General features: G+C 32.4%; 1 protein-coding gene across 2 annotated transcripts; it reads right to left on the reverse strand.

Moving 5' to 3' along the window:
- Nucleotides 1-481: 481 nt before the first annotated feature.
- On the reverse strand, nt 482-9,449 carry LOC145195413 (uncharacterized). Of its 2 annotated transcripts, none has more exons than XM_080073248.2 (6): nt 8,702-9,449; nt 8,360-8,500; nt 8,111-8,218; nt 7,393-7,965; nt 1,910-7,308; nt 482-1,735 (listed from the first exon to the last, which is right to left on the reverse strand). In XM_080073248.2, the coding sequence occupies exons 1-6, from the start codon at nt 9,245-9,247 to the stop codon at nt 700-702; spliced, it is 7,803 nt and encodes a 2,600-aa protein (XP_079929374.2). In that variant the 5' UTR covers nt 9,248-9,449; the 3' UTR covers nt 482-699. The 2 variants fall into 2 exon arrangements, with proteins under 2 accessions (XP_079929374.2, XP_079929388.2); XM_080073262.2 differs by having other exon boundaries at nt 1,900-7,308.
- Between the last annotated feature and the right edge of the window lie 3,249 nt (nt 9,450-12,698).

The following is a 12,698-nucleotide window of genomic DNA, read 5'->3' on the forward strand; positions in this document are numbered from 1 at the left end:
ATTTTACAGGAGCTTACAGACAAGATAATTTATTTGATCTTTGTTGCTTGTCGAATGGATCAATATGAAGAAGGCGTTTAATATGTCCCATCATTCTTCTGATACATTAAATATTATAAATGAATAAAACTTTGCTAGTTTATATCTTTTACTACCTCTTTTCATATACAACATGTGTATCAACATGTGCATCATGCATATATTTAATGATGCTATAAAAACAAAACAAACCATCCCCGGTGAGATTTGGAGGCAATCACTACGCAGCTGGTGATATGTAAACTAAGAGATCAGCACAAGAACGCATTTGTTCCTGTAGGTGTTATGTTTGGTTTATTCCCCATTTCTATAGCATCCAATGGAAAGAGGAAACAAACCAAAGTTGCTAAATAAAGATAGTAACAGAAATTTGGTTAGCGGGTTAAACGTAAAGAATGATCTAGCGCAACTTATATCTGCTAAAAATAAAAATCTTTCCGAGTATGAGCTTGTTAATAAGTAATCTTAAATGCTCTTAAAATAAAAAAATCTTTTAAACGCGTGAAGTAAAATACATTTGAAATCTATACTTTAGATGAACTGAAATAATTATTCAACTCTTGAGCAGTAAAATTAAGTAAAATTTATTCACATCCCTCTTTTTTTTTTCTTTTCATCATCGAACAGTCCTATAGAATATTGACTTTCATCAATAAGCAATCAATTTTTTGAGGAGTTATTCTTCTTCTTTTTCTGCTTTTTTGGTCGATCAGTTGCAATTTGACGAATACCTTTTTCCAATTGTCTTGTTAATTCTTGACTATTCATCATTCTTTTAGTCCCCAGGACCTGCCTATTAATGTTATTTACATCGTTTGGATCATAGCCGAGTTTCTCCAGTTGCTTTTCATCAAACGAATCGAGTCGATCTGAACCTAAATGTGTGTATTTATTAATAAGTTTCTTTTGAACGTTCATGTACGCGCGGTTAATTGCAGCATCTGCTGCTTGTTGCATGTTTTTCAAAATTTTCATTTGATTTTCATCATCTTTTGCGTAGTACTCAGGCGAAAAATCTTTTGACAAAACGTTTGTAAAATCTTGATGTTGTGGATATAAATACGGAATTTTTGCATTCATAAAGTTGTCTGGATAAACTCTTTGCTCGTTGTTGTAAGTTAACAAACTGCTCGGTTTTTCAAAGTAATTGTTCGGTACATCGGCAACTTTAGGAAGTTTTCCCGCTTGATTAAAATTCGATTGCCCCTCATTTTTTACAAAAGTAGCTGCTTCGTACGGAGTATTTGTACTAAAAGTGGCCTGGTGAACAATATCTTTGACTGGATTTAAAAAGTCATTGTACGGTTCACGTTCATTACCGTAAATTGGAGCAGAGAACTTCGGAACGAACTCAACCTGAAAGTTTGGATCATTTCGAATTAGGTGAATGGTTTTCCCTAAAGATTTGGAATCTGGATATTTCAAGAGTCTGTGAAACTGGCTGTGATAACTTTGTGACGGAAGATACTGATGATGAACAATATTAGGTGATCTGGCTTTAGTAGAAATATATCGTTGGATTTTAAATGGATCAGGTGAGTAATTAAATATCTTCTCTGGATTTCCATGGTAAGCATGCGCGATTTCTTCGTATTGTTTACTTAGGTCTGCAGTCGGAGTGCCATGCGGTTTTACTATTAAGTAGGGTTTGCTTCTGTCGAAATTAGCAAGAAGGCTTAAACTATTGTCACCAACTCTAAACAAAAACCTGCTGCGTATTATTTCTGTTCAAATTTTAAAGAAATATAAATGGTTGAGCATAATAAAAAAAATATCCTTTCAATAATTTTTCCAGGAACAATTAGTTAATTTGAAAAGTTTTGTTTTTTTGGGTGGCAATAGATGATTTAATAAACTTACAAAGTGTTACCTTCTTCCATCTTGAGCCTCCAATTGCTGTCCGTAAGTATTAGGATTTCTTGTTACCGTTGCGATTTTTAATCTTTCGTCGAACCCCTCTCCGTTTGCTCGGGAAAAAGGGTACTGGAGATTCGAAGGCAAGTCGCGCATTTTCAAGCCTCTAGAGTCGGGTGCTTCAATTTTGTATGAAGAGCTCTGAAACTCTGCTTTGCTCTTATTTTGAATGTTTAGTTGATCGTTGAATTTTTCGCCGATGTCTAACTTAGATTTTGTTACATTGTTTGAGAGCGTGCCATCTTTGTTTCCATACAACGGTATTTTAAATGTCGCATTGTTTTCATTTAAAACCATATAGCCATTGTTATTAGTATCATTTTTTGGTGGGTATACAATTGACAAAGTATCTTTTTCCTTTTTCATTGTAATAACTTTTGCTCCGTTGATATAAATATTTTTTGTGATAGATGTATCCTTAAATTTAAAGGTGCTTGTACTGTTCAAAGATGTTTTTAAATAATCAGGTTGAACGCCTGATTTAGTTAAAAAGTTTTCAGAATTATGATTGGTTGTGTTATCTTTTGGGGGTAACTTTTTTAGACGCCCAAACTGCTTTAGAATTTCATCGTTGGTGTCTTCTTCTAATGAGTAATCAATATCCTGTGTCATCTCAACATTTTTTCCTTTCACTTTAGACATCCCTGAATTTCTGCTGTTCGTTTTAGTAATTTCTTCAGAGGGCAGCTCAGAAGAACGGTTATCGGAAAAAAATTTTGAATATTTTTTTTCTTCCGACATGAAAGGATTCTCTTTGCAGCCGACTTGAAGTTTAAACTCAGAGTTTCCAAACACAAATGATTTATAAACCGGCGTGCATTTCGACTTTTTGTTCATTTCTTCCAGAGCTCTCTCTGTTTTGTTCCAACTAATAACACTCATGCTTTTAGATTCATTCCGGTTGCATTTAAAAGCGGGTATTTTATATTCAAAATCTCCTTTTCGAAGTATAATATAGTCGCCTTTGCATTTTCCATCACTCTCACCTCCAGACAAAGTTTCTCCTAAATCTTGTGTAACATTCTCTTGGTCTGACGGGATAAGAAAGTCAAAGTTTTTTTTTTCTGATATGCTTTTATTGCTTATTTTAGAATCATTTTCAAAATTTGTGATTGAAATTGATGAATGGTGGTTTATACCGTCAAAAATGTCATCTGTAGAACTCGCTGTGGAGTTAGATGATGTTAAGTTTGAGCTTGTGTGTTCTGTTTCAGGAAAACTGTGAACAAGGTTTGTATTATTTTCAAGCTTGGTTTCAAGAGCGACGGCCTTGATGCCTTTTTCGTTTGTATTGTTGGAGCTGTCATCTTTTTCTAGTAATGAGCTTGGATATTTGGCATTTCCTGTTTCTGCAATAATCCTATCGACATTTTTTTCGGTATTAAAGTTAGACACGGTTTCATTAATATGCTTAATGCTTTGAATCAAATCTTGAAGTTGATCTGCGGGTGATTTTTTAGAAAATATAGATTTGATTTGTAGAAAAGATTGGTTTTGGTTTTTTCCTGCGATCTTCTTTTCAACTTCTTTTAGAGAATCTAAAATTTCTATATATGTTTTATTTTCTGTATTTGCGTCTGCAGTTTGGTTGAGAGTCAAAATTAGGCCTTTTTTAGGCCCTTCATCAAGAGATTTATTTGATTTCATATTGTTGTACGCATTTTGAGTGGTACTCTGATTTATTTTTGAGGAAGCTAAATTGCAAACAACTTTCAAGTCATGAGGAGTGTTGCTTGGATTTAAGAAGTTTTTGCAGAGTCGTTTTGTCGCGTTGTCTGTGCTATCGGGTAATGCATCAATAATTTTTGTTGTTTCGTTAAAAAATGAGTTTGTAATGTCTTCCACGTCATCAGTTTTTTTAAGGGGATTAAACTCTGTTGAGTTACTTTTACTAAGATGATTATTTTCTTTGGGAAGTTGGCTGCTTCTTATAGAGCTTTCTTTATTTAAACTTGAATGCTTTTTGTTTAATTGCTTTTTCCTAAGAGAAAAATGAGGGACGTTTTTATCTCTGTCCATTGTTGAAGATCCAGAGCTGATGTCTTCTCTTGATGATAACTTACTCAATCTGCTAGTTGCTTGTTCTTGGATTGTTGCATGATTGTGCTGCCTTTTCCAATCTTTTTTTACAGCTTCCCAGACTAACTGCTGTTGTGCTTCAGATAGCCTACTAAAAAAGGAATCTTTAATGATTACATCTTTTAATGAAGGAGTTTCTTCTTCTTCGCTGCTATTTGATTGCGCTTTGGATTTTTGTTTTTTAGATTTACTAGCAAGGATTACATCCTTTTTATTTCTATGGAATGATTTTAAATTTTTAGCTTGGTGCATGTGCTTAGATAATCTCCACTTTTGCTTAGACTTCTTATGTCTGCGCATGGGTTTGATTTTGTGGAAAGATTGTAAATATTCCGATGGTATTTGTGATCTTTTTGTAATAATAAAATTCCTTTTCCCATCCCTGGTTTTATGCTCTCTAACAAAACTTCTTTTGTTAATGACAGCATTTTTATTGTACTGTAGCACTGCTTGCGCACGCGAATAACTTTTGTATCTGGTCATATCCCGCTTCACCCCAGAAACCTGTACTGGCAATCCTCTACCAGCAAAGTTCGCAAAGTCAGGCGATTTGTGATTGCGTTTTATCTCGCTAATTTCATGCGCTAAAATAGTTGAACTTGAAGAACTACCCAGATTCTCATCTTTACCCTGATTGTGTTTCGGAATGATAACTCGATGAGTGGCAACGTTGTTAGTTTTTTTCTTTTTTTTTCTAGGTATCTTAGAAAGAATGAGCTCCTTTGCAAACCTGGCATCATCCCTTTCTTCCTCTTTTAAGCTTTCCTCTTGTAGCTTTTGCACAAGACTTTTTAAATGAGCTATCTGCAACATGTCTTCAGGCTGTTGTTCTTTTGTTTTGACCACGTGACTGTCCATGTTTCTTTTATCCCACTGACCCTCTACAATGTTAAATGAACCAACTTCTTTATTTGCAACTGGGAAAGTTGTTTTTTTTTCCAAGGATTGGTTGGTTTTGTTTGCTTGTTTAAAAAACTGGTATTGGTCGACACCTTCTCTTGAAATGAAAGTGAAATTATTTTCAGAATTAAAATGGTCACCTTCTCCATAAAATAAGTGACCTATGTATTTATTTTCAGCATCTAAATATGAGTCCACGTTTTTAATTGCACCCTGGTCAACACCATGAGATTCCAGGGTGTTTCTAAGGTTGTCTTTCGCTTTATCTAAACTCTTAGAAATATTTGATGTCTGAACTTTATGATAGTCTTGTTCTGCTTCAGATAAATTTTTTGCTTCACTAATGGCTTTATCAATAATTTTTTGAACTTGCGTATCAAAGTTGTCCGTTTCTGGATATGAAATAGAAGGAGAGTTAAGCGCATTTAGTATTTCGAGCCATTCACTCTGAACAGCTTCTTGGTTACGATGACTCATGTTTTGCGTTTCTAAATATAATTTGTAAATTTGATCCACATTAGAATCGTTAAGAGATTTATTGTAATAATTTTGAGCTTTCAGAGCTTCAGCATTTAGCTCACTTATATTGATATGTGAATACTCCAAGTTTGTCAACAGTTCTTGAGTTAAATTTCTTGTTTGATTATAAATTTCTTTATGTAACTTATCGGCTAATTTAGCGTAATATTCGTGACCTTTCATAGCTTCTTTGTTTAAGTTTGTTATATTCTCCGAGGAATAAAGCTTCCTGTTAAATTTAGCAGCATTTGTTGACGGAGAAGTCGTTTCGTTTTGAAATTTTTCTACGAGAGTAGCATAATAAGTTAATCCTTTCATAGCTTCCTTATTTACAGCTGAAATATTAGTATCGATCATGTTATATAGAGCTGCTTCAAATTCAGAGGAAACAACTTTGCCATCATCGAGCAATCCTGGCTCATATATATGGCTTAAATTTAAGTTTGAGACATTAACACGAGACTGCATGTTTGTAAATTTATTTTTTCCATACCAGTTTTTTTCATATGTTAAATCATCGTTGATATTCATTTGATCATCCAAATCACGCAAACCGTTTCTTTTTAAAATTTCTTTCTCGCGGTTTTTTTTCTCTTGATTCTCAGCTAGCTTTACGTGATAACTCTTTACGTTTGATAATTTAACAGCGTTATCCATTTGTTTAGGAACTAAAACTGTATCTTTAGGAGATAATATCTCGTTCATTTCATCAAAGACAGAAGGTTTTGCTTTTGTAAGATTGAGGTTTTCGTTGTTTGGAAAAGACAGCAACAAATTGCCGACTGTTTCTGTCGACGAGTTGCCGTAAGGAAGAATTGTATCGTTTTGGCTGTTGTTTAGTAACTCTGACTGAATCAAAGTTTCGTTTATTTCTCGGTTAATTTTACCTAGTGACGATCTCATTTCACTAGTAAGGACCACAGAACCATTAATCTCACTTGCTAAATCTTCAACCATCGCACGAAAATGTTTTATTTTTCTCTCTATTTCAATGCTGTCTAAAAATAAGTCTAAAGCTTTAAGTAATTTTACAGTAATCAAAGGAGTCGATGAGTTTCCTTTGCTATTTAATTGATGCAAAGTATCTCGATTTTCTTCTTCTTTTTTTTCTTCTTCTTCTAAATGCTCATACTCCTCCGTGCTAAATTTTTTATTCGACTCTTTTTCATCATTTGATTTGTTTTGCATGGATTCTGCTAAGTATGATGATCCATGGCTGAAATCTTGCAACGCAACTTTAGCTGAAACATTCTTTTTCGAAACAATATCTGCAAGTGACTTCTGAAATGCTTGCAGTACGACTGGGATTTCATCTGCTGTACGATTTTCAATGTAAGTATCATAGATATATTGCAGCAACTCTTGAACATCAGATGGGCTGTTAAAACGTTTTTTTGAATGCTCTGATCCCGGGATATTCTCATGCTTGTACCCCATGCGTTCGCCTAAACGACGCTTTCTCTTCAATATAATTTTTAACATATCTTTCTCTAGATTATTCACAAGCCTGACCATTGAAGATAAATCGTTAAGATTTTTCACCTCCTCTTTTAGTTCCTCTTCGTTAATACTGACCATCTTATGCTGCGCAACCCTTTGAGCTGCCCATTTCCGAAGCATTTTATATCTTTGTCTCAGATCATTATTTGTCCTGCTGAACGCTTCGTAAACTTCTGGCATAAAATTCTGAAAATTTACATGGTCATCACTATTTACAGGGCGGTCTATCATTTTTGCACTTTGCATAATAGCCTTAGTAACTGTAAATGCGGAAGGAAATCCGTGATGACTTTCTTCTTCATCATTTGTGACTTGAGTATCTATGGCGGGGTCTTTTTCATGGTGAAAAATAGAGTTCTGAAAAAAAAAGCACAGAAAGTATACTCAGATATTCGCATTTAAATGCAAAATATTTATCATATAATTTGTAAATTGAGTTACCTGGCTAAAAGAATTTTCTTCTTCATCATTTTTCAAACGAGATTTTATGCCAAACTGGTTAGTTTCAAAAGATGGAGAAGACACCAAAGAATTGTCGGTAACGACTGAATCTTTGTTACTTTTGTCTTCTTCCATGATTTTAAACGGAAAGTTATGCTCATTTAGCTGCTGTCGGTATTCGTCTAACTTTTTAGTCTTAAATTCGTGATGGTTGTAATCTTCTCCGTCAAGCTTCAAATGCATTCTATTTCCATCACCCATATGTTGATAAGTCGAAGGGTTTTCTGATTCTGTTGTAATGTCATTGTGATCTCTGTTTGCATGTTCATTATGGTCGTTTGCATCGCTTCCACGCGCCAAATGATAGTAATGTGATTGTTGATCACGAAATGGATCAGATATTCCTTTGTGCTGTTGTTGTTCGTCTTTATGTATTGTATCAACTAAGTTTTCGTTATGGTTAGATATTTTAAAATCTTGGTATCTCGGCTCTTCTCCGTGATCCACACTTTCTTGAACTGTTTCCGCATCTTCTGCATATTGGTCTTCTTTCAGTTTGTGATCAATAAAATCCTAGAAAGTAGAACCATCTGTAAAATAAACTCGTCTCGTATTTTACAACTGTTGTTCTAAAATACCAAATGCGTTTATGTTTCGTGAAAGAAGCGAAAATTTGATAATAGAAAAACTTAGTTCTACGGCCACAAAAAAGTTTCACCTCTGAACGTGTAGCTCCTGCTGGTATGTCAGAATTCAAAACTGGCTTTGCGGAAGATGACGGCAGCTCAGGATGATATGAGCCACCGATGTTTTCAGTTACAAAGATCTAAAAAGGTGTTATTTAACATTTTGGGAAATTGCTTTTTTAAAATACTTATTATATTTTTACATTTTATCAAAAAATAATTTTAAGCTAAAATGATTTTGATGTTGCTTGCAATTCCATAAATAAGCAGATTTTAATTACCTCTATAGGTTTACGTCCATCGGATGGTTGGGAGGAGAAAACTATTTCCTTGTCACTAACTCCTTCTAAATTCGGGCTTTTGCTTTTTAAATATCTAATCCCCAGTTTTCTTTTTTCTTCGTCAATATCTTCTTCACGTATCTAAGGACATACAATATTTTAAAATACGAGATTTAGCGTACTTACTTATGTAGGCTACTGGCTTCTGTCATTTTCTCTCTCTCTCTCTCTCTCTCTCTCTCTCTCAATCCCTCTCTAAAACATATATATGTATTAATACATTTATACAAAAATGGCTTTTAATTTCAATTCAATTTTTCTGAATGTTTAAACCTTTCTTACTTTAAGATAATTCCGTTTATTTCCATCAAACGGAAAAAAATCCGAGTTTATAGATCCCAAAAAATACTTTCCGGCTATATCAACACGGTCTTTTTTAGTTGGGTAATCTTCATTGGGCTTTGCTTCCCATGTAGCATTCTTGTTAGAGTCTATGTGGTGCTTTGACACAAAATTTCTTTTATTTTTTGTCAATTTTTTCTTCTGCTTTTTTATCTTTTCGCCACCTTTACTAGTTAATCTCTGATAAACTTTCTTCGATTGAAGCACGTAATCTCCTTTAAACTGAGAAACTCTTTTTCCATCAGTTTTATAAACAGGTAAGATATTTCTCAAATAAACTATATGTTGATTTGGACGACTTTCTAAATACGCTCTACTGTTATAACCGTAAGTTTGAGGAACTCTTCTGAATGCAAAAATACTATCTGCCGTGTGACTATCTGTATACTGTGGAGAATTCGCATAAAGTAAGTTTCCGGAAAATGTGGAACTAATGCCCTTCATACTTTCCATCAATAAAGAAACAAATAAAACGCAAGCTTTCATTTTGGAGCAGTAGTTCAATTCTTCAATTCATTCTAATGTTGTAATAGAGTTCAAGAAAAAACTTTTCTAAATGAAGCTTAATGCATCACAAAAAATATTCATTTTAAGAAATTCGCCGACATTTTTTTTTTTTCAGACTTGAGCGTGCCTATCTTCAGTATGTTAATGGCGTTTGCAATTCGCTTATCTCAGAGGTCACGCTAAGGGGTAATAATGTAAAACGCTGTAAGTTTGCAAGCACGTGCAAGAATCTCACCGGGCATGTAGATTGCGATAATGGTATAACGGTAGTTTAACATCAAACAAACTAAACATCTTTGATATCCAAATTTTATTATTATGATTGTTATTATTATTATTATTATTATTATTATTATTATTATTATTATTATTATTTTTATTATTATTATTATTATTATTATTATTATTATTATTTTTTTTATTACTATTTTTATTATTATTATTATTGTTATCATTATTATTTATATTATTATTATTATTACTATTTATATTATTATTATTATTATTATTATTATTATTATTATTATTATTATTATTATTATTATTATTATTATTATTATTATTATTATTATTATTATTATTGAGAGAGGAAATTGAGAATTTGAGTATATATATATATATATATATATATATATATATATATATATATATATATATATATATATATACATAACTCAGATAAGTAAAATAATTTTTGATGAGCTTAAGCTTACTGAAGTTACTCCCTTTACTTTGATACTTTGAAATAAAAATTTTGGCTGATGTTGTAACCTTTATTAATTACAGGGATCTTCATGGGGAAACACCGCTTTATTTTTTTTATGTAATAAATAAAAATACATAAAAATATTAGTTATTAAATTGTTCTAAAGCTGCTACTCTTACTTTATTTAAAACTGTTACTCTGTCTCTCCAACACGGAAACTCCAAGTAGGTACTTAACTAATACGGACATTCATTTAATATCGTTTTTATTTTAAATGTTGGATCCGTCATAGAAGTAAACAGTTTTTTGTAACGTCTATGATTTGATGTGTCCCCTAAACTCTTATATTTCCTAGTGATGCGTACCAGCCGCTTCCTCTCTTGTGCAGCCTAAATATAAGTGTGCTAATTCCCTGACCACCACTGAAATGAGAACTTTCCTTTTATAATTTTGAAAGTCAGATTAAAGTTTATAAGCTCTTTCAATCTTTAAAGTAACCAATCAAAAAGAAAAAATTTTCTTAAGAGGAATTTTTAAAAATTAAAATAATAATACATATAAAACAACAATAATAATGATAACAACAATAATGCAACAACAACAACAACAATAACAACAACAGCAATAATAATGATAATAATGATAATAGAATAACAACAATAACAATAATATTGATGATGATGATGATGATGATGATGATGATGATGATGATGATGATGATGATGATGATGATGATGATGATGATGATGATGATGATGATGATGATGCCGATGACGATGACGATGATGATGATGATGATGATGATGATGATGATGATGATGATGATGATGATGATGATGATGATGATGATGATGATGATGATGATGATGATGATGATGATGATGATGATGATGATGATGATGATGATGATGATGATGATGATGATGATGGTAATAATAGAAACAATAATAATGATAATGATAATCCTAATAATAATAATAGAAAAAAATTAAGGATGTTTTGCTTGAAACTGAAATTTTGCCATCTCAGGCTGTGAATTTTTAACAATAATGATATACAACTTATCAATTTTTGTAAGATTTGTTTTTTGATGAAAAGTTTATGTTGAAATTAAAACTCTGATTTTCTGATAAAATACTAAAATAAGTTAACTTGTTTCAAAAAATGTATTTGATTTAAAGACTGATTTACATATAATTAATTTTTTTAAAAAAAAAAAAAAGATTTAAATTAGGCACCGCCGATTCGGTTCGTAAAATCCGCAAAAAGCCAATCCGACTTATTTTGCGGGTTAAAACAGTCCGTTCGTAAAAGTTTTTCGGATTAATATTCCGAAAACTAATCTACGAACCACTAGCAAATTTTTTTTTTTGGGGGGGGGGGGGGGGATTCTCTTTGCTGTTCGGATTATTAATCTGAAATATTTTTACGAATCAATTTAACTTTAATTCGCTTAGCGAATTATACGAATCGCGTTTCGTTCGCGACACCATTAAATGATGTGGTCCAAAAAAAATTACATTTTTATTATGTGCGCGTCCTATAAATATTGGATTTATTTTTTATTTTCAATCAGTTCTATTTGGAAATCTTAACCTACAACAATTCGTTCAACAGATCAAGTCTACTATTCTTCACTTACATTTATTACGGTAAGCCATTATTATTATATTTTGATTTAAAAGTTAAGAATATTTCAAACTGAATATTTGCGGTTTTTAGTGGATTGGTCCGATAAAATTTATATTGTTATATTTCTTCTAGCTAAATATTAACAGAAGCAAAAATAGAAATAGAGATAAAAACTAGTTTGTTACGTTCATTTCAAGAACTAAGGCAAATAGCCTGTAAATAATTAGTTCTTTTATTGAAAACTTTACGCATGCCTCAAAAATATCATTTTTTGTTAAGACAAGTATAAAGGAAAAACTCAAATAATCTGATTTATTTCATTTTTATTTTATTTCATTTTTTTCTTCTTTTCAGATGCCTAAGCTATCTAGTATTTGAGAATTCTTCAACAAGGTGGAGGAAAACAAGGGAAAATGTAAAGCCTGTGTCATGCCAAAAACCGAGGTGTCATTAGAGCTTGCTCACTAATTCAATGAAGATCTTAACAAAAGATTCAAAGGGGAGCTGATGAATATTGAATTCTCTATTGCTCATTTTTTAAATCCTAACAGGAAAAGCATGTGCTTTGTGGATGAGCGGGAAAAATTTGAAGTAGTCAAAACTGCAGTAAAGAAAGCTATGGAAGAACTGTCAAAAAAAAAAAATTTTGGCCACCCAAAGCACTCCTTTCCCTTCAATCTTTGATGATGAAGATGATGACAACTTTGATTTCACTGAACAACTGAGGAAGAAAGTGTTTGGTACATGTTACTTTAATCCTGGAGGTGAAACAAGCACCAAGAAAGCCATTTCAGTTGAAATTGAGGGGTATTTAAATGCAAAACCAGTTCCATTAAGTACAAATGTAATGGTATTATAGAAACAAAACCAGTATATTTACCCAATGATATCAAGGCTGGCCAGAAAAAACCTCTGTATACCTGCTGCACCATCAACATCTGAAAGAGTTTTCTCAATAGCGGGGAATATGTACAGCTCTAGAAGAACCAATCTTTCAATCTCAATGGCGGAGATGTTAATATACATGAAAAAAAAACACTAAGCAACTCAGCAAACTTCAAGACATTGCGTAGCCAGGAAATGATTTTGGAA

The sequence above is a fragment of the Hydra viridissima genome, unplaced genomic scaffold, assembly GCF_058129835.1.
Source record: "Hydra viridissima isolate aposymbiotic clone 2 unplaced genomic scaffold, HvirCarnegie_v1 scaffold_2, whole genome shotgun sequence".
Lineage (NCBI taxonomy): Eukaryota > Metazoa > Cnidaria > Hydrozoa > Anthoathecata > Hydridae > Hydra > Hydra viridissima.

Coding starts and splice junctions, on each gene's coding strand:
- LOC145195413 (XM_080073248.2), bottom strand. CDS start 9,247: ATGAAAGCTTGCGTTTTATTTGTTTCTTTATTGATGGAAAGTATGAAG. Junction 8,501..8,701: donor ATAAACGGAATTATCTTAAA/GTAAGAAAGGTT, acceptor GTATGTCCTTAG/ATACGTGAAGAAGATATTGA. Junction 8,219..8,359: donor ATGGACGTAAACCTATAGAG/GTAATTAAAATC, acceptor ACACCTTTTTAG/ATCTTTGTAACTGAAAACAT.